The sequence below is a fragment of the Apostichopus japonicus genome, chromosome 8, assembly GCF_037975245.1.
Source record: "Apostichopus japonicus isolate 1M-3 chromosome 8, ASM3797524v1, whole genome shotgun sequence".
NCBI lineage: Eukaryota > Metazoa > Echinodermata > Holothuroidea > Aspidochirotida > Stichopodidae > Apostichopus > Apostichopus japonicus.
In genome coordinates this window covers 20899182-20921851 of record NC_092568.1, presented here as the reverse complement: position 1 = coordinate 20921851, position 22670 = coordinate 20899182, and the positions used below count along the sequence as shown (strand labels likewise).

At 38.5% G+C, this 22670-nt stretch overlaps 1 protein-coding gene across 3 annotated transcripts in view; it reads left to right on the top strand.

Annotated features, from left to right (window-relative positions):
* The first annotated feature begins 4839 nt into the window (after window positions 1–4839).
* Window positions 4840–22670, top strand: part of LOC139971000 (copper chaperone for superoxide dismutase-like) — an 82465-nt gene continuing 64634 nt past the window's right edge. For 2 of the 3 annotated variants that reach the window (XM_071977121.1, XM_071977120.1), the window contains exons 1-4: window positions 4840–4989; window positions 5834–5906; window positions 6387–6518; window positions 8595–8775. In XM_071977121.1, coding sequence (XP_071833222.1) covers window positions 4972–4989; window positions 5834–5906; window positions 6387–6518; window positions 8595–8775 — 404 coding nt within the window. In that variant the 5' untranslated portion in view covers window positions 4840–4971. Of the gene's footprint in view, window positions 4990–5833; window positions 5907–6386; window positions 6519–8594; window positions 8776–10426; window positions 10488–11207; window positions 11286–15188; window positions 15293–15756; window positions 17376–22670 lie in introns of those variants that run through there. The other variant, XM_071977119.1, reaches the window with a different exon arrangement.

Sequence of the window (22670 nt, the reverse complement as noted above, 5' to 3'; positions counted from 1 at the left end):
ATCGGTAACACATCAGCGAAGCCTTTAATTGATGGTAAGTATTCATCTCCATTACAGATCACACGGTAGGCTATTATTAATATCTGTCGATGGTATGAGGGCCAGGTAACGGAAACATTATAGTTCACTAATATATACACTCCTATATTCCTTTAGGCGCTTAATGTTGTACTGTGCCGATCGGATATAAGACACTGCATTGTCGTATATATATATATATATATATATATATATATATATATATATATATATATATATATATATATAATGGCACTACCAAAGTGAAATTTTGTGACGGGGAAGAAGTGGAGTGCAAGAAAAGTGTTCTCACTCAGCATATATACAGAGTAGGGGATAAAATGAAGTCTAAACTACAATTTCAATCTTTAAAATGGTGTTGAAGGAAGGAGTTGGAAAGGGACATGTACAGGCGATCCAGCCCTGCGGCCATCTGTTACCCCCAGTGTCCAGTGTAAAGTCAGGTCTAGTGGATTATTGTCGTTTTAAGGAACGGTTATAGTTTAGGTTCTCACCAATTGTGTGAGGTACCAGTCATACAGACATATCGCTAACCATACTATACAAACTTTCCTCTGTGATTTTTCGGACCAAATCCCATAGGCTATGCGATAAACTGTGTTTGGTCGCATTCTATGCATGTGTATATTGTATATGATACATATATAAATATATATATATATATACATATATATGACTGAAAATCGTAATGAGTTGGAAAATCAAGAACAGTGAAAAAACTTTCAGCCTCCACCGGGATTCGAACCACGGGCCTCCCGCTATATATATGTATATATATATATATATATATATATATATATATATATATATATAAATGTGTATGTATATATTTGCCAATTCGCAACCCAGTGTGGGAAATTTAGTGTGAGGCCCTAAACGTGACGCCCCGGAGACCACCATGACCCCATATCACAAGTCTCCCTATACCCTCTTCACCATCCTCCTCGTTCCCCTTCCCATGGTCCACCCTCGGTTTTACTATTGAACTGATGACGATGCACATATAGTATAATCACTTTATATGTTGCTCATTTGCATATTGCAGATTGCAACATGGTTTGCCTAGAAGTGTATATTCCAGTATGCGGTTCCGATGGTAAAATTTACAACAATGGTTGCTTCCTCAACCTAGCTCAGTGCAAAGACGATAGTTTGGAAGAGGAAGAAGATGAGTTCTGCGGACTGGTAATTTTATTTCAATTTATATCATTGATCTAATTCTGTTGCCGAATGTAAGAACTGCATCCATTGGCCCATGCACAACCCGAGTATATACTTATACTGTAATTAACTAATTTAGTAGATGCATGGAGCTCCATGGTGGATTTGTGTACATATCGGCCTTTTGGCTATAAGATCATGCGTAGCATCATTTAGCCACATGTAAGAATACTGGTTATATCTTGGGTGACTATTCCTTTAACTTAAAGTATAGGGTTAGAATGGCGAGCAATAACATGTTCATTAAAATTCTATCACTATGACATTTTTTCGCAGAAAGCTGACAGACCAAATTGTACTATAATTGATTCACAGCCGAAAAATGCCATTAAATTGATAAATTTATAAACCAAAATTGAAGAAAAATTTGGAAGAGCATAAAATGAGTGCCACTGGGCTTGGTTAAACGTAAGCCAATAACAACTGGGAAAATTGACATACGATTTTTATATCTATTGCAGATTTATTTTTACGTATTTGCCTCAATGCTTCTCTATATATACATGTCAATCGGTTAAATATCATTTTGTATTACATAATTGAGTTCAGTGCAACAATATGTACCGACAAATGCTCTATTTAGATTATCATAAATTACAAAGGTATTTATAAAGATGAAAAAACAAAAACAAATTTACAATACGTAATTGTTATTTAAGACTCGAAAAGGCCGTCTGAGTCCTTATCTATTTGGTGTCGCTTCTGACGAGGTGACCTAGTTATTTGTAGGTGTTAGATTACAGTTATGGTCTAACCAGACCGCCTGTGAGTATTCGAGAGCAACTTCGTATCTGGTATACTGGTTCAACAAATGGTCATTTCAAACACCTAAAAATGCTTAAAACAGAATGCAGGGTGAAAGTTTTTTTTCATATATGTAACACATTAAAATTAATTTATCCTTTCTAAGGTTTATCATCCTTTGTAGAACATCTATGTTTAAACTACAGCCAGGCCTGGTTTAAGACTGTACGGGCCATAGCCATAATTTGTATGGGGGTTGGGGGTCTTATTCCCTATGACTGATGACAAATTAAACTATTTCTGGATTTTAATGTATTGCAAAGTCATCAATGAGGGTGATTATATCTGCCCAATAATTGTAGCCTGATGTTAATTCGCAGGAAATGTACCTACGCGCAGGGTTCCCAAAACTTGCGGGGTCCTAGGTCTTGGCCTATACTTCGCCTATGTCATACCCCAATCAAGACTGTTTACTCTATATTGTCAGGGTGAACCCTGCCGTTTCTCGTAATCATTTCATAAGTATCAATCCACGAAATCTACACATGTATGTAGTTTCATATGATGCTAAGTCTGTAGTACTAGAATAACCAATCGTTGTACGGTGTTAGCTATAGTTATATCTTGTGCGATACTTGTGGGTATTTGTTCGATAATTTATATGCGTCCATTTGATCTATTAATAAACTAAATATACAACTTTAACAATATTTGTTATCGTCAGTGTGCAACTATGCCATCAGTGGCTCCTGTTTGCTTCAAGTTCATTTTTGTTGAAGACCGTGTCAAATCTAATATAACCTCTTGGACCTTTAACTGAGTAGTTTTCCTTCTTCCTTTTCTCCTCACAGGAATGGCATATGTGACAAGTTCACCCGAGGATCGTGACGCAGTTCATCCACTGACACCATTTATTATGTTAATCAAGTAAATTAAAAGGAATAAAAAAAAGAAGCAAAAATCCGCATTTGTTACTGAGCACTTTCAGCTATTCCTGAGTTCTTTCTCTCTGTAGCACACGGTGACAAAGGAAAATAATAGCAAGTGGGAGGATTTAACACAGATTCTAAGATACGAGTTCGCGACAAGCGTGGATACAATACATAGATAACATTCCTGTTGACAGTACATGAATCTGCGGTACCACGTATACAGTCGCAAATTCTTCAATATTGTTTCAAAAGTTGCCCAATATAGCACCATTTTGCATCTAAGCAACCTCCATATTTACGAATATTTCTGAAGGTAGACCCTTCCCGTTAGATCACTCCACTCGACGATATCACGTCTTAGCTACCCCCCCCCCCGTGGTGCAAAAATGTGGATGCGCCCGGAATCACAGCTACAACACCCCTGGACCACTGAACTTCTGAGGGTAGACCTTCCCATTAGATCCCTCCCCTCGAAGACATCACATCTACCCCCCCCCCGTTCAAAAATGTGGATGCGAAAGGAATCACAGCTACAGCACCCCTGCATGGACCACTGAACTTCTGAGAGTAGACCTTCCCGTTAGATCCCTCCCCTCCCCGACATCACATCTTAGCTCCCCCCGCCGTACAAAAATGTGGATGCGCCCTTAATCACAGCTACAACACCCCTGGACCACTGAACTTCTGAGGGTAGACCCTTCCCGGAAAAGCCCCATAAGTTGTTGTAGCTATTTTAACGTAAGCACAGATATTCCAGAGAATTCAGTTTCATTGGAATGTAGGCCAATACTAAAGCCCATGCGGGGGCTGGGAGTGCGACGCCTCGTAAAGCATATGACCCATATAAAGAACATTTAGACGTAAGGGAGAGTGTTTGTTATCATTATTATACACCAGCCGACTTCGGGAACTGGAGAGATGGCAAGCATCATGAATGGCGGACATGAACCCCATCCTCCCCTCCCTCATTTGGCGCCGCCACTGTTCATAATAACTTTCTTCCTGTTTCTATGGCTTGAGCTTGACCATCTACCCAGTGGCGTACTAAGCGCCGGGGAGGCTGTCTGTGCCGGGTATCTGTCAGGGGGTGCTATGCCACAGCCCCTCCCCCCACCTCAGAAAATATTAAGAGAGAAAAAGAGAAATAAATAGCAGAAATAAGAATGAGCATTCCTAAACATATAATCAGTTCAAAAATTTGCCAAAAATAGTACCATTTTGCATCTAAGCCACCTTACATAAACGAAAATTTCTCAAATGGGGGTACCCTTCCCCTTAGACCACTCATCAAAGACAGCATCCCCTACACGAGGTAACGTCATAGAACGGGGACGGATCCGCCCGGATGCAAACTTTTCCAGGTACGCCACTGCATCTACCTTACCGTGGTTACTGCAGTCCGAAGATTGCCAGATTGTGCATGAGGTTCGCTTACGCAATACTACCTTCAACTGCTGTAAGTAGCATACGCCCATTAAAAGCCCAATTGACTTACAAACTAAATCACAAAAATATAATGTGGTCTCTTAGTCTAGATAGAAGTCCTGACTAGCTAAACGCTACACATTACCGGATAGCTGACAAGTTGGCCTTCATGGAACTAATATTTTTTGTATCATGACCAAGCAGATTTTTTGCTATCAGAGCCTGAAGTTTTCGTCACTTGTAAACAAACCTCTTCATTCCGTAGTAAACAATTTCGTGCGCTGCTCCTGTGAGACCTAAAGGGGTCCAAAATTGCCTCAATGTACCCAATTTTTGCACCACATGTACTTCCATTCATGTTTTTTAACATACAAGTCACAAAAAACCAGATCATGATTGATATCAGGTCAAAAAAGATGTTCTCCTGCTGCTTTTTGGCACTTTTCCTGAGATAGGAGAACAATCATGCAGATGGATATAGACTCTAAAAGGAGTATGCCACCTGTACACAAACTTTCGCGCAACTGCTCTCAATAATGAAAACGACTTATGATAGCCGTGAGGCCTGAAAGATGTGATAGTATCTGAGCAGTTGCATTTCACCTTACCGATGGAGACGCCAACTAAAGTACGATATTAGTAATATACAAAACTCTTACCCATATGCACCTCATTTGTGGAGCTTTGTGGTCGCAAAACTGGCGAAGCCAGTGTTTTCAACCGGATTTAAGGTTAACGATAGGGCTAAACATCAGGCCTAGCCTGTCTTGTTACAAAATGCATGCTTATGGCTAAATTATGCCTATGGTACTGTAGGCTAGGCCTAGCCAATACTATATCATGAACTCATACACGTTTATGCAAGATGTCATGTTTGCTATGAACTCTACTATGTCGTAGGATAACCTCTACTTGAATTTCAGGTTCCTCAAAAACCAATGTTGGTCATCTGAAAAACTGATGAGGCCTAGGCCAATAACTACAGTATGAGAAGTAATAACACTCAGCATTAATCACATGCAGGTTCATCTTCAAGCAGTGCCACTGTGAACCATTTGTGTGTTTAGGTTTCGCTAAATATTACATCCGGCTTATAACGTTCATAAGATGTATATTATTTCTAGAGAGAAGACTTTGCTGTGGACACCAAATTGTAACAATAATTATATACACTTAGTTCAAATTGCCTTGGTCTCAGAATTTAGCAAATCATGCTTTTATATGTTATGTTGCTACATATTGGCAAATGAAAGTCACTGCATTAGAACTTTACATTTGCACTGTCTGCACTGCATGTGGATGTATATGCTTGCCTCTTGTAATTAACTTAACCCTTCAGATCAATTTAATTTGGTAATTCTTAATTGTCCAAATCATACAATTTTTGTGATGATTGACACGATACTATCAATAGGAGACGATTTGATGTATCCAAACCAGATGTAACAAAATATCATCTGACTCTTTTACAGGTTGAATTTGCAGTTCAGATGACATGTCAGAGTTGTGTAGATGCCATCAAAAATTCCTTTAAAGACATCGCAGGTATGTTAGCGTCGTAATGACTCCTGGTATGGTGAAAAGAAGAAGGAGATAAGAGATTCTGATGGTCATAAAACTTGCTTTGTACATTTAGGTTTTCTCATTTTGTATATAAACTGTATATATATATATATGTTACATCATCCTTGGACTAAAGTTCTGTTCAAACATGTACAGTAGATTGGAACTCAACTGTTATTATTTATCAATTTTTAAATAAAGTAGTATTATTTAAGCCAAACCTTATTTTGCATTTATAAAACTCTTATAAAAAGTCTTTTTTTTTGCCATCAAACCAGACAGATCATGCAAGGGATTATTGAAATAATAAACAAACTTAGTATCTAAAGTGAGTTGTTGTCCTGTAAATTTTTGGTTGTATACTTTTATTAATGCAAGACAAGAAGCTCTGTCATAAAGAACATGAATTTTTTTTAAGACAAAATATGTCAAAATGAACCAACAAGCAACTTTATTTGACAGGTGTTCAGTCATTGACTGTTAACCTTGCCCAGGAGCAGGTGATCGTAGAGTCTATTCTGACCTCATTCCAAATTCAAGAAATATTAGAGCAGACAGGATGGAGAGCTGTGCTCAAAGGTCAAGGGTCAAAATGTAAGTTGATAAATGCACCGACACATTATTCTGTTTGCAAATATTACCCATTCTTACCCATTCCCATTTGTCAGAGATATGGAAAGTGGGAGAAGGGCCAAGTGGGAGACTAGAGTTCTGAGGGTGAGGTCCAGCTGCCCCAAACTCCTTGGTTCTGCCACTAGTTACTTTGTTAAGGTAGACATTGTCACATTTGGAATTAATATATGCTATCCTGGTATGCACAATCTAATTAAAAGGATTGTCTGGTGGCCCAAAGAAGTTACCTTAAAAAATAGTAAATAATTTTCCAAACATGTTGTCAAAGTATGAGAACGCTAATGTTGCGTTTGACAGAGAAACGATTTTTTAACCGTTATGGATAGACATTTCAAATATGATTTGAACAGTACAATACGTGACGTCAGCTCTGCCATAGCAGATTGCGTCATAACCCACCCTCCGCACAGTACCTATACGGTAATCACAACAAAAACAGCGTGTGTGTACAGATAAATTTCTTCCTTAATTTCTGGTGAAATTTCTTAAAAATTAGATATGTTTTCAAAAACTCCTTAAGCCACCATGTACTTGAGCGGTGGTTCCGTGGTCTTTGTGTAACACAAGGTAAATTTTAACAGCAGACTCTGAGTTGTTCAGGCTATACATCGCGCTATCCAGCTCCAACGCGAAAAATGTTCGCATGTAGGCTGTACTCAAACGTTGACAATCGGACAGTTCTGCGAAGCCTAAGCTATTCAGCGCTATATTCTGCTCTGACAACGATTCGATCAATTTCTTCAATAATTTCCGGTGAAATTTCTTATAAATTAGATATGATTTAAAAAACTCCTTAAGCCGCAATATATTTAGTAGATCGGTGGTTTCGTGGTCATTGTGTAACACAAGATAAGTTTTAACAGCAGGCTCTTCATTGTTTATACATCGCGGTATCCAGCACCAGCGCGAAGAATGTTCGCGTGTATAGGCTACTCTATCTAACGTTTACAATCGGACAGTTCTGCGATGACATCGATCCCGCCAAGTTTCATCTTTCGGTTTAACGAATACTTTATAAGTTTCATTTTACTGTTAATTTGATCCGTGAATTTTATTTCAGCGAGTTCGAAGAACAGTTAATGAACTGTGGTTTGAGTGTGAGTGTACTATGTGTAACGCTATACAAGTACACCAACTGAGCATCGTAGTATATACGTTCGCGAGTATGTACGTTATATATATGAGGCAATTCAATGTGCTTACACGTGAGTTAATTTGCTGCGGAATTGGGAGTGCTAACTTCAAGTCGCCTGTTTTGCCTATCTGCAAGCACTACGTCAAACACCATATTGAAGCGTTCGAACAAACGGTACTTTTGGTGAGAAACTGGTGAATTTGAAAACCAGATTTCTACAAGAAGAAAATATCGAATGGGGACAATTTTTACATGGTTAGAAAGAGAAAAATAATAACTACAAGGACAATGTATCAAAATCTTCCACCAGACAATTCCTTTAAACAAACCCTCTGAGTCTTAGCACAGTATCTACACCAGTGATTTAGCAGAACTGAATCAGCCATCCAGGAGCTTTCAAAGATAAGGTGACCAGACATGTCCAATGTTAGGGGACAGTTATAGGAATTTATATACTGCTTCCGGACTAAAAATGTCCCCTGAAATATCCCCTCATTGTATGTACTATCCCAGGAATATTGCACAAATTTGTAAAAAGATTAAAATACAGTTAATTTTTACCTTCCTGGTCTTCTCTCTGTAGAAACAGCTTGAATATAAGCTGTGATTGTTTTACAACTTAAAGCATAAGGTTCATTCATAAAAATATTTAAAAAACAGATAAAAGGTAACCCAGATCATTGAATTCACATTGAAAATATCTTTTGCACTTTAATAGTGAACAGAAGTGAGACTTCCAGTTCACCTTCAAATTTTGTGGAGATTGATATCAACATCAGGTGTCGGTGAGCATCAATATCATGATCCCAGAGTACTTCCTTTTAGCTCAAGCTTAACATTTTTCTCAATGTTTAGCCACATTTACTCATTTTAAACATCGAATATGTTTGTCACTCCTTCAGTGCAACATTTAGGTGCAGCAGTGTCGGTATTGGAAGCATCTGCCCAAGTCAAAGGTGTGGTGCGTATGACACAGGTCGACGAGAGAAAGTGTATCATAGAGGGGACCCTTGATGGACTCAGACCCGGTTCACATGGCTTGGCTATTCATGAGTTTGGAGATATTTCTGATGGTTGTAATAGGTCAGTATAACAGATCTTAATTCCATTTAAAAAAGAAGGACCTTAGTGATTATTTTACTTTATATGTTTGAAGCAGGAATGTCTCACTTTTAAGGCAGCATTGACTTGAGCCTTGAAATTCTTTCCAGAACTATTCTAGTAGCATCCAGACATCGAAACCAATTTTTGTTGCATTTCAAAATGGTAACTTGGCAAACGGTTTTACGTAAGGGCGGCATATTTGTGAGGATCATATATGGCATTGCCAAGGATGTGTTAGTTACCAATCTAGATCATTGTGTGATCAATTGATTGATTGGTTGGTTGGCAACTTCATTACAATCAATAAACCTCCCAGAAATTGTAGCTGGGTGATGATATCCTAGCATAAAACACCCAAGGGCATAGGAACCGGGGGGGCTGGGGGGGGGGGGGGGGCGCCAGCCCCCCAGTGAAAAATATGGGGGGCGGAAGCATCATTCCCCCCCCCCCCCCCCGCTCCGCAAGTCAGAAACCCCTTTTTCATTTCCAAATGAGAAAAAAATCTCATTTGGAGCACCAAATTGCATTTAAGGCCAGGTGAAAATGCAAAATACTTTACAAAATGGAGTGGGAGTTGAAGTGTGCTATATTGCACCAAATTGCATCTGAGGCCACCTGGAAATGCAAAAAAATTCCAAAGGGAAGGGGGTCTTAGACCCCTCCCCCAGGCCGGCCATCAGTCTTCAGCCCCCCCCCCCCCCTTACTCAAAAGTACCTTCCTACGCCACTGAAAACACCTGTTTGTACTAAACCCTTCATCATACATTGCATTGCGATTGTGGATTGAAGGGATACTCTAGGGGGCAGACACAGTAGATTGCACACTGTAAGTGTTCATCTCAATATCTGGTCCCTTAGTCAAAATATGACTGATTGAACATAATCTAGTTTGGCCCAATGAATCCTTCTCTTACTCCAGAAAGTGAAGCTCAGTAGGTGGTCTGTGATGACATCGGGTTGAGGTTCTTAAAAGCTTATTATAACTTATTATAATTTTCTTGTTGATTTAGCCTTGAAACCTGATACATAAGGAATATTGTCACTGCAGAATTAGGTTTCATTGTCTTTAGAATTTAATCAAAATGCAATGATGTTGTGGAAATGTTATTTTTCCCTTTGTGAATAAGTGAATCCCATATTTTAAAGAGACATAAAACCACTATCAGCTGATATTGATGCGTTGACATCGTTTGCTCTTCTGTTGCCAGATGCATAAATAATGAAACACCATCATATTTAATTATTTATTAAACATCAATGGACGGTAACCACCGGAACATCCCCCTACAGACATAATATAGAGGGTTGACAGCATCCAACACAATGGACATATCCTGCATATTAGAAATCTTGCAAAAGGCATGGAAATTCAAAGCAATACATGATTCATTGGTTTATGGCTGTGATGTAGTTTATGTCCGTTTGCAGTTCCATTACTGTTATTCACCACACTTAATTTGGGTGGGCAGTTAAATGACATCTAACTGTGGTTATTTTTTTTTCTGGACTGTTTTTCACAAGTATTAATATTGAACTTGAAAACAAATTCAAACACCAAAGGAGGCAGAAAAACAAGATGATTACTGGAAATTAATTTACTAGACCCTGATTTTTCACTCTTGATTTGCAGCTGTGGAGGACATTTCAATCCTTTCAACTCTGAACACGGAGGACCTTCAGCAATACAGAGGGTAAGCAGAGGTTGTACTTTTCTTAAGAATATCCTGATTGTGACAACAAGTAGCTCGTCCATATGCTTCAAAGTAGGATCAAAAGTTTTTATTCAGCTTTCATAATCTAAGGAGCTTTCTATCAAATATGGTAGTATCAAACTGAGGAACATAATCTGTAGAAATCAAAGTGGGTACAGTTTATATAAGGCCACCAAGTCTGATGTGATATGAAAAAAAAAAAACACCAACATTGTTTCTGACATTTAATCTTGCAAGTTATTGTAGCAATTGACTTGTCATGGAAATAATTTAGTATATCTGGAACTTATGATGATGAAACTTATGGTCATTGGTAAAAATTTGGATTGAATTGAGTTGAATCGAGTTCAAATTGAATTGGTCTGAATTTAATTGAATGCGAATCAAATTCATTTGAGTAGATGGTAATAACAACTTTTATGTTAAGCTTTGTGCAGGTTAGGTGAGAACATGCTTCACCTACTGGGAAAGTATTGTATATATTTTCAACATATTGACCTGGTTAAATGCTTAAGCTGCTTAATTATATCGATATACAAATAGAATTAAATTGTAGAAAAGTCTTAGCATGATGAGAAAGCCTACATTGCATACACAATTGGCTCATTTTTTATCTTAATTGGATGTTTAAACAGCAATGTTGCACAAGAATAATAGATGACAAGAATACAGTTTGTTCATGTTTACTTCATTTGTCAGCATGTCGGAGACCTCGGTAATATCAGTGCTGCTGAAAATGGTCGAGCAAGATTTAGAATCGAAAATGATCAACTGAAGGTAAGGAATGGTTCTTGTTTGGCCTAATTTCACATTTCTCCTTGTCAATGCTGCTTCCATGTCCATATATGAACCCCCACTGGGGTTAACCATACATATGTGATCCCCACTGGAGTTAACCATACATATTTGATTCAAACTGGGTATACCAAAAATATGTGATCGCCCACTGGTTTTTTTTCATGTGATCCCCCACTGGGGTCTACTATAGATGTATGTGGTCCCCCACTGGGGTTTACCATACATACGTGGTCCACCTCTGGGGCTTACCATACATATGTGATCTGCTACTGGGGTCTACCACACATATGTAATCCCAACTGGGGTTTACCACACATATGTGATCCCCACTGGGGTTTACCATACATATGTGATCTGCCACTGGGGTCTACCATACATATGTAATTCCCACTGGGGTTTACCGCACATATGTGATCTGCCACTGGGGTCTACCATACATATGTAATCCCCACTGGGGTCTACCATACATATGTAATCCCCACTGGGGTCTACCATACATATGTAATTCCCACTGGGGTTTACCATACATATGTGATCCCCACTTGGGTTTACCATACATGGGCCAAAGCCAAAACCTCCGTAAGTGCGAGGGACGGAATTTGATAAACGTTTCCATATGTTCCAGCTCAACGGTAGTGAAATAGGAAAAATCCAGTAGTAGGTTCAATAAAGAGAGTAACATACAACATAATAAAACAATTGAAACATATTCAAAATTTAACATGTTGCCATAGCAACGAACATTAATTGGCGCGAGGGACGGAATGATAAAAACTGGGTGTGCATTCACTCCAAACATTTGACGTATTATTATCAAATTTAGGAGGAATCTATATCCAATCATACCATATATAACAAGATCAATTACTCTTCTGATATTATCTGAAATGTGTTTTAAAAATCTCATAGCTAAATTAGGTTACTCTTTAATTTCACAAAAAAAGTCAGCGCAAGGGACGGAACGCGAGGGACGGAATTGATGTCTATGTTGATTAATTAGAGAAAAAGCTGTTGTAAATTCTGTTTGTCATTGCCAAGCTCCCACAAGCAGTGGGAATATTATCACAAATTACACAATCCAATTAATGAACACACATTCAAGGAACAGATGGGGGTGGGGGTGGTGATTGGCGTGTGATGATGGGTGAAATGTAGGTAAATTGGAATCAAAATTAAAATTCATTCCATCACTCACCACTCAAATGCCTTGGTGAATAATAATTAAGGCACCTCCATCCACCACTTCCCCCAAAATGAGGAATCTTAAACCCAACACAAATACTAAATCTATTTTCCACCTTTATATTGTAGGTGAATACAACAATGTGGGACAATATATAATTTTTAAATTTGGAATACTAATTTAGTGTACAAATTCAACATTTATACTTCATACAAAGTCACCTTTTTAATTCAAATTGTCAATTCACATATTCATAAACAAAACTCTGCTTAGATTCGGATCTAAACAGCATATGAACGAGTTAAAAACTTCTTCCCCCATCATGACGTTAACTCACTAAGTTGTCATTAACAAGAAAAATGAACTACTGTACACAACATACATCAATGCAATTCAATATAAATTGGAACATTAACATGTCAAACTCTTGGATATGATGTAGATTTGGAAATCAACAAACAGCTCACCAGTGTGCAAGGAATTGATATGAATGCTTACAATTCATTACACAAATAATGGTCTCTGGTTCAGCATACAGGGAGAACAGGGGCTATCTTTCCTTTCACCATATCCCTTGAATACCACAGTAGGTCTTTTGCCTCTGGCCACTTCCAATACTTCCCTGTTTTTGCCATGTCATTAACCTGTGAATTACTGACAATTATGTTTTCCACCTCGCCTGGATACAACTGACCATCATATTCAACTATCACCCACTTTCCATGGTAACTGATCATTGTTAACCAGCTGACTACCAATTTGACCTTGATCCCCATTCTCCTCAACCTGACCACTGTTTTCCACTTTATTCAGATTAGGATCTGGTTCCTGATCATGGCTCACGACTTTCAACCCCATCATTAAAGTCATACAACTGCTCCCTAAGCATCTCTTCAACTGGTTCACAAAACTGACTCTGTAGGAAGAAAGTCAGTTTGCTCTTACCATTACTGCATGTACGGTCAATAAAATGGACCTTGTGTGTACCTGGTACTTCAGGTACTTTGTCTGGCATATAAGGCATGGTAATGCCATATGCAGCTACATAGAATGTATCTGTTGCATTCACTCTATGTTAGCATATTCTGCAAACTGCTTGGCACTAGTGATGACAGTTTTACCTGCTTTGACATCACTGTACACACTTGATTTTATCTTTCCCCCCCACCCCATCTACCGGGTCTGGTGAGATTTGAAATAACGCCATGTTATATGATTGTCACATGGGTACTGGGTGGCAAGGAAGGTAAAGCAATATTTTTATTTAAATTGACTAGCACAGCCGTCGGACTAAAAGTGAACCTCATCCAGATTTGGAACAAATTGTTGGACCTTTTCAATGATAGCTTTATTGAAGTGCAAGCCCAAGAACTTGTCATGTGACATGTAATCACTGATGACACAGTAGGTTTTGCACTTCACTTCCTCACCTTCAGCATACCATGCACAAACAGTGTACAATGTGAAATTCTCGTGGCCAAAGTATGCCGACTGTATTTCATTCTTTTGGGTGTAAGCATAGTTCTCGCTGAAGTCCACTTAAATGATAGCACTGTTTGTTCCTGGAAGTGCCTTCTTCAACTTTGCAAGTTCAGCATGCTGTCGAATTCTGCTATAGTTGTGTCGTTGAAATTTACACGTATGTTCTGCCAACTATTTCTATTAGCAACAGATTAGGACTACAGACGTGTAGCACCAAACTGTAACAAAATTCCGTCCCTCGCACTGAATTCCGTCCCTCGCGAAAATGTTGATTACCCATAATGCACCATTCATATTTTTGTTCAGTTTCTTTCATCACTACAGATGTTCAAGTCACTGATAGTTGATACTTTGCAGATTTTTATGCATACTGTACTATTTCCTCTCTCGAAAAAAGAAAAATTGTGCCAAAAAATGCGAGGGACGGAATTTTGAACCGTTTTTTCCTATTTTTCTTCATTTTTATTCAAAAAAAATTCGAAACTTTTCCAATGAATAATTTGCACTAGAGACGAACATCAAATTACAGAAAACCAAATTTACCTCACCCATCCTAATTTTCAGCTAGGTCAATTTGACTAAATTCCGTCCCTCGCACCTAGTGCGCATCTTTTTAGATTTCAACGACCTCTATATCACTGATAACGAAATTTTTTGGATTTTTTTTTTTTAATTCTTAAGTGTCAATTAGTACTGCAATGAGCCCAAAATAAATTTCTCCCAGAGAAGTAACTTTACTTTTGGGATTTGAGGATGACCAATTTTGGCTTTGGCCCACATATGTTATCCCGACTGGAGTTTACCTTGCATATTTGATCCACACTGGGCTTACCATACATATGTGATTCCCACTGGGGTTTACCATGTCATCCCCACTGGGGTTTACTATACATATATGTGGTCCCCCTCTGGAGTTCACTATACATATGTGATCCCCACTGGGGTTGACCATACATACAGTATTTGATCCACACTGGGGTTTACCATACATATATGTGACCCCCCACTGGGGCTTAAATATATATACATATACACGTGTCTTTGGTGTGTTTAATATATAGGGAAGAGTTCAATACATTTATGATGCACTGAAACTATGAACTGGATTCTGATCATGTGCAGGTTAATACTTCCTTAATTCATGACTGTTGTAAAATAGGGAGGGAGTTGGTGTCGTGTACCATCAATTGGTTGAAAAAGTTCATGTTTCTTTACAGGTCTGGGATGTGATTGGCAGATCCTTTGTTGTTCATGAGAGAGAAGATGACCTAGGTCAAGGCGAGACACCCCAATCCAAGATAGATGGTAACTCAGGGCCAGGGTAAGTTCACCTTATAAAATAGAAACATCATTTCTCTTAATGGTAGTCATTCCTGAAAGATAGATAAAAATCCACTGATTGTGTGTTCTTTCCGGGAGGTACTTGTTTTGGTCCTTAGTGCGCTAATTTGAGAGTGAATATGGGCTGAATAAAATGAGAAGAAACTATGTATGAAAAGTATGAGGGGAACTTTTTCACCTGCCTGTCTGCATTTGGTGTATAAATTCCTGTGTCAATTTCATCAGAACAGTTTTGCAAGAGTTTTGACAAAGCTACGTTTGGTTAGAATGGGAAAAAATGTACCGAGGTGTGTCAACTTGATTTTTTCAAATTGCAATCTGATCTTCACAAATAATCGATAGGGTTGGTAAAATTGCTAACAAATAGCAGAAAGGCTGATCTAAAATGAACCAGGTTGCAGAATGACCAATCAAGTACCTTCTCTCTGCTTTTTGTCGTGACAGACTGGCTTGTGGAATCATTGCCCGATCAGCTGGTCTGTTTGAGAACAACAAACGTATCTGTGCCTGCGACGGGGTCAGTCTGTGGGACGAGCGGGACGTTCCATTGGCTGGACCAGACAGACAACAGCACCCTTCATCTGCCCAGAGCAACCTTTAAGGACAAGTTTTGGCTCTCACCACCGCACATTGTAATGTTCCACCGGTAGTTTTCTTAGACATCATGATCTACTTGAATCTCGGTTTTTTCCACAAATTTTACTTGACTTTTGGCACAAAATTAATTTTGATGTACTATCGAACATTAAAAGACACTGTCAGCCCTGGTTGTATTTTTTTTTTAAATACTGCCTTTATTTTTTGGGGGAAATGTCCCTTTATTAAACATCTGTGGCTGATCAAGTTAATTGGCTGGACAGCAAAGTCTAACACAGCCATCGTAGGCTAGTTCCTCAGATGCAGCATCACACGACTTTAGTGGCCTCTGATAATATGTTTACAATGTAATTACAAGTTTTTGTCAAGGACCGATGTATATTCAATGTCATCAAATAGTGCTCTGTTGTCAATATCAACTGAAAAGGATCATGTATGGATTGAGTTATAAGGATTTATAAAATAGTTGATTAAACAATAGCTTTGAGCCTGCACCAAGGAATTGATGTCATTTTCGTCAAGGAGCATAAGTTGATGATGACGTTGGATTCTCAGTGCAGTCCTCAACGTTTAATGATAATCCTTTGTTTTACACCATTCAGGAGCTCAATCAATATATGGTCTTTTTAATTTTATATTAACAACTATAGAACACCTTTGAACCACATGCAACACAATTTGCCATTGGCAAAGGTGTAATGTATTGTAAAGGTGTTATTTTGAGGCCATAAATTTGAGGCCATAATGTTTGATGAGTTATGAGGTTTGGTGCTGTATCTGAGGAACTGACCTGAATGGTCTCTTTAGTAGACTTTATCATGTAGTCACTCTTTGGTTGATAACACTCAGATGCATGATAATGCATGATAAATGCATGATAATGCATGATAAATGTCATTTCTCATAACTTAAAAGTGTTATAGAAATACAACCTGGACCTGGTAGCAATGGTTTTTTTGTAACAGTCTACATCATAACAAACTTAATTTTGTGGCTAAAATCACAAAAACCTGATAAATGTGTATTTGGATGACAAAGGATAAGCCTGAAATATGACATTTTTTTTTTTTTAATAAATATTTCATTTTCCGAAAAAGGGGTAAAGGGGGTGGAGCAATGGGAGGGGAAGTTGGTGTGGCTTATAAGATATGCAGTAGACATCAATAATTATCTCTTATGATCTCTATGTAAAAACAATAAACCATGCATATCCATCACAGCTCAATGATTCATTACTCTGTAATAATGATTAAAGTATGTATTTCATAGTTTCATAGCCTGAGGCACCTGTATTAAGTTGAAATTATGTAATTTGTTGTGATATATTTATCCAAGAAGGAGTTGTGGGTAACTTGCTCTACAAAGTTGGGCATTGTTTATGTAGAGAATCTATATGTATAAAGAGGTACATTTATTACCATAATTATTTAAAAATAAAATAAAAACATGAAATTCAAGATATTAAACATATTACTCTCAATTATTGTTTTCTTAGAATTTAATAACTACTCAACTGTTTTCTTCAGTTATAGGTCAGCAGTATCCCCCACCCCACCCCACCCCCACCCACCCCCAATAAAAATGCCAGAATGTCCTGTGATGATGCCAAATGCTCATAAGAGAATCTGAATCTTCAGAAAATGTATTTGGAAGCAATTCTAACAAGTTTGAGCTCGCTAAATTTTGGGGCCTGTATGGTTGGCCTTGAAACTGAAATCTTGATGCAGGTATGAATGATTGAAATAATGTATTGAAAGGGATGATCTTAATTTTTACTTATAAATAACAAACAGAATAAAAAAAAAAAAATTGTTAGAAAAATTGTTGTATTGAAAGTTCAACATTAACAATGAGTTTAGTGTGAGTTTCGTACACACTTATTGAAGTCAAAAGCAGTAATTGCATAGAACAGTTCACGGGCAGAAGATAGAAATTGAGTTTTAGTTGAGGAACGAAAAGATTATCAGGTGAATTCGGTAACATTAATTGAGAGAAACATACAAATATGAAAAGAAAACAAGATATAGGTAGAAAGATGTCGAGAGGTGGAGAGAGAGAGATTAGACAAAAGTTGAATGCAGCCATGCAAATTGTAGATAGCTAACAGTGTTAAAATTATTTGTTGAATGGCTATGAAGAATTCCGGTACTAAACGTGGCTCGGAAGAGCAGATCTATAGTATTGGCCCAGTATCGCAATATAATATATCTTTCTTAAATAATATGATGGCGGTGTACGGTCCCTGTACGTATTCCCTAACACCGCATATTGTGCCATACATATATAGCGGCACTGACTGCCACAGGTGTAGAAGCAGTGTTTGGTCGTCAAATTGCAAACAATCTTTTCTGAATGCAATGTTTTTCTACAATCCTATAGCGCAAAGGACTAAGATCAATTTTGTATTTGAAGCTTAGTGTATTTGAAGATCAGTTTCGTATTTGAAGCACCCCTCATGCATAGGCATTACTATGGTCTTCTGATTGGGGGGGGGGGGGGCGGATGTAGCAAATAGTTGGAAAAGAGCAGAGAAATGTACACCTTGAGCGGAATTAGTTTTGGGCTCTCCAGCCTTTGGTTAGCATAGTGCGTTTTATGTCGATATTTTTACCTTTCATCTAAAGAGGTTGACGTTTAATTTCCAAATTTCGACGATGTACCGTAACAATCTGACGTCAAGTTATCTCGTAAAGTTGATTTTTTTAAGTTGCGGATTTTCAGCTAATTGTGGGGAATGAAAATGAAGCACGTGATTGTACAAGTTCTTGTTCATATTGCACTGTGCTGTCCATGACGCTTGAGCTCGTCGTCGACATTACGGAAAATTCGACTGTGTTTGTCGGGAGTACCCTCCTCCACCAATCGTCGAAGCTTAGTGATACCCATGCGTGGTACTCAGCCTACATGATATATGTTAGTATGCGGACACTTGCGCGCACGGTATGGTTTACATTCAGAATTAGTCCACGCATCCGGGCCCGTTCGACGAATAATCACAACGTCTTTGAAAGTTGGAAACGCGCGAGATGAATGCATGTGTCACCCGACGGGGGGGGGGGGGGCGTAGGGCAAAGTTGAATTTCTGTCCCCATCTTTATGCACATAGCGGTGGATCACTATTCTGGGGGAGGGTATAAGGGGAGGGAGTGTCCCCCTATTGAAAATGTTGTTTTCGGAAAGGACTTAGATGCAAAATGGTGCTATCATTTCCATTTTTTTTTAACTGTACAGTCGAGTCTAAAATGAACCTTTTTGGGTAGAAAAACTTTACCAATGTTTTGGGAAAACCCCTTATGTGCGCCTGCGCGGTCGAAAACCATCCGGTTATATCACATATTGAGATAAAACCTATGCGAAAACAAAAATATGGTCACTCAGGGAGACACTGCAACCGCGCGCGTAGCGCACATATTTTTGAGGTGACTTCTCATTACATTCTCTTTATTATTTGACCCTCCCATCATCGTCCCCAAAAATTATGTGGGACTCTGCGCCCACCACCCCCCCCCCCTCACTGGCTACGCCACTGCACAGCAGTCTATGGCATTAAGCAATGGTTTACTTCACGAATATATAACTCGTTCTCTGTAAGTCATAAAAATACGAAAATCAATTACGGGTTGTAACAAGCTAATAAACCAAATCAAAACAATGGAATGATGAATAATATTTTTACAGACTAACGGAAACATGTTAAAATATTGCAACATTGACCAATATTACAGATTACACTAAACTTACACCAATCGGAGTAACGGAATGAGCAATAGTCCTTTTACTTTGCAGTGTATTCTTACACCTTTTAAAAGGAAGGGTGTCGCCATGGCATATCTGAATCAACTATCATTCTGTCACAGTTTCTAAACTCGGTGTGAAAGTATAGAAATCAACGCATTATTGCAAGATCAAGGTAAATACTTCCATTCGTTTGACAAAAGCATTATGGCACATCATGCACGCAACCCTCTGACAATGTCTTTATGTGACCCCTTTAACAACAACTGAGTCTAAGTTCTCTTCAATATATCCATGACACACCATACCTTACTGAACGGCGTTGTTATTTTGGTGACCTTTTGCTAGAAAACGTTTTATAACCACCACGGTGTTTAAGTATTGTCTTTAAATAATATTCTATATTTATCTTCCTTATTTGCACAGTTCGCATTCAAAGGTTGCCTTCTGAGAAACTCATATGTTACTCCCTGTTTCAACGCTTGAGCAATTTCTTATTCAATCTATGGGTTACACCTACCAAAATGGTTGCCAATGACTAACATACAAACACTGTTTTATAATGTCTTAGCGTTGTCGAAACCAGCGAATACGTCACGGTGATGACAGGAACGTTCAGCTAGCACGAAATGAAAATACCGCACTGTACGTCTGACTATTGGTTCTACTGATTTAGTACAAAACCAACCTCTTAAACAGCTTTGCATAATAAAGACAAGGATCAACTTACTTTGGTACCAATCTAGATCGTACCCAGGAAATCAATCACAATAAACAGTTCATTGAAAATATTAAAATCCATATCCACAGAAAAATGCCTTCTTCAGAACAAAGGCCTACTCGCCAATGAGTGCTTATAATGATCTGGAAACTTAATGATAACACTGATCGAACCATTCGCCTACTGCAGGGGAGGATTAACCAACCGACATCACGAATCGGAAACGGTGCCCTGCTGGGTCCGTAGCACCGAAAGCGCTGCCCCAATCCGCCCTGTCCCTTTTGTCGATCGAGGAACTCTGTCAGTAACGAACTGGTGACATCTGGGATTCGGTTTGTCGAATTAACTTGTTAGATACCGATATAAATTGGTAGTCATCGATTTCCCTTGATCTGAAATATTTGAAATCATCTTTAAGCTCGCCTATTGTCATACCATTTGTTTATGCTCTTTACAATACATGTATATTGATTATTAAACATGCCCCAACATCACCTCAGTGTAAATTATATATTAGGCACTTTTGTCGCACTTTTCTTAGTATGACCCAATGAATTAACTTCAGGAAATTATATACACCGATATCAGGCACAATGAGTATTGGAGGAAGTATTCTACATATTGGTAACCTATATGTAGTAATGCTATGACTCATTGTAATCCTTTATAGGGGAATTGCTCATATACCGGCATTAGGAAATTCCTACTTACTGCCACATTTATTGATCTTTCTTAATATGACCCTCGTTCATGTGTATCCTTTTCGAACTGGTACAAAGTTAACAGCGCGGTGAAATCTACAACTGCATTATTTTAGCTTAATTTAGTGTTATTTGGTTTGGCCTGACTCAGTTGCGAAGCAAGGTGAGGCAGGGCAGTGGGACCAAGCTTCCCCTCACACACAGACATTTTCAGGGACGAAACGGGGACGGTCAAACAATTATTGACATAAGAAAAATACATAACTATATAATAAGTAAGAAATACATGATATATTGGCTTAGCTTATCTTATCTTAGCTTAGCTTGGTTTGGCTAAGCTGGTTCAAATTGTCTTGGTTTGACTTGGCTTGGTTTGGATTGGTCTGCTTTGGTTTGGATTGATTGGATTGATTCGGTTTAGCCTGGTTTGGTTTGGTTTGGTTAGGTTTAGATTTGATTGGTTTGGATTGATTCGGTTTGGTTTGGATTGGCCTGGTTTAGATTGGATTGGTTTTGGTTTGGTTTGGTTTGGGTTGGTTTAGTTTAGTTCGGTTAGGTTTGGATTGGTTTAGATTGAATTGATTCGGTTTGGTTTGGTTTGGCTTGGCCTGGTTTAGATTGGATTGGTTTGGTTTGGGTTGGTTTAGTTTGGTTTAGATTGGATTGGTTTGGTTTGGTTCGGTTAGGTATGGATTGGATTGGTTCGGTTAGGTTTGAATTGGATTGGGTTGGTTTGGTTTGGTTCGGTTAGGTTTAGTTTGGTTTGGATTGGTTTGGTTTGGTTTGGATTGGTTTGGTTAGGTTTGGATTGGATTGGTTTGGTAAGGTTTCGTTTAGTAATAGTTTAGACTAATTAGCTTTAGTTTAGTTCCGTATCGGTCTGGCTTGTTTCGTTTGGCGTAAGCTAAGTTAATTTTCGTACAGTCTAGTTCAGTTCCTACTATACTGGCCAGAGTGTACCTCAGCGTCGGACCCTTCCATTAAATAATGGAGGAAGTAAAGGCACTCTACTCATCATCACAACACTGCAACCATGGTTTACAAAGTTGTGTCGAAACACCAATTCGCAAACCAGAAAGATAAAGTCCACGGAAAACTCCATTCATTAACTTGGTAGAGCAGCCATTCTTTATATTGGAATAGTTCAATTAGGGGGTATGGTTCCCGATTTGAACCAAAAAGCTAGCTAGACGTTGTATGTTGGCGTTCACCCAAAGTAAATCAGTTTGATTCCCCATGTTGTTTGTTAGCTGTCTTCCTAATACAGAAATTATTCAACCGTATCTGTGAATTACGACGGATAGAGACAATTATTCAGCTTACAAAAGTGACACTCACAGATATTTCAGGTTAGTTCCATGTTACGGTGTAACGAAGACACGTCAACTTTCAAACAAATGGGGTGGATTTCTTAGTATGATATCATATTTATACCGTCCAGTATAACGGTAAGTTGCACAATTTTTTCATGATTTCTACATGTCATTGGCATAGACATGAAGGCAGTGGCGGAGCTAGGGGTATTGGTCAGTGGGGGGGGGGGGGGGGCGAGAGTGGTCGTTCGGTGCGATTTCGACACTATCTAGGCGGAGCGCCACCACAGG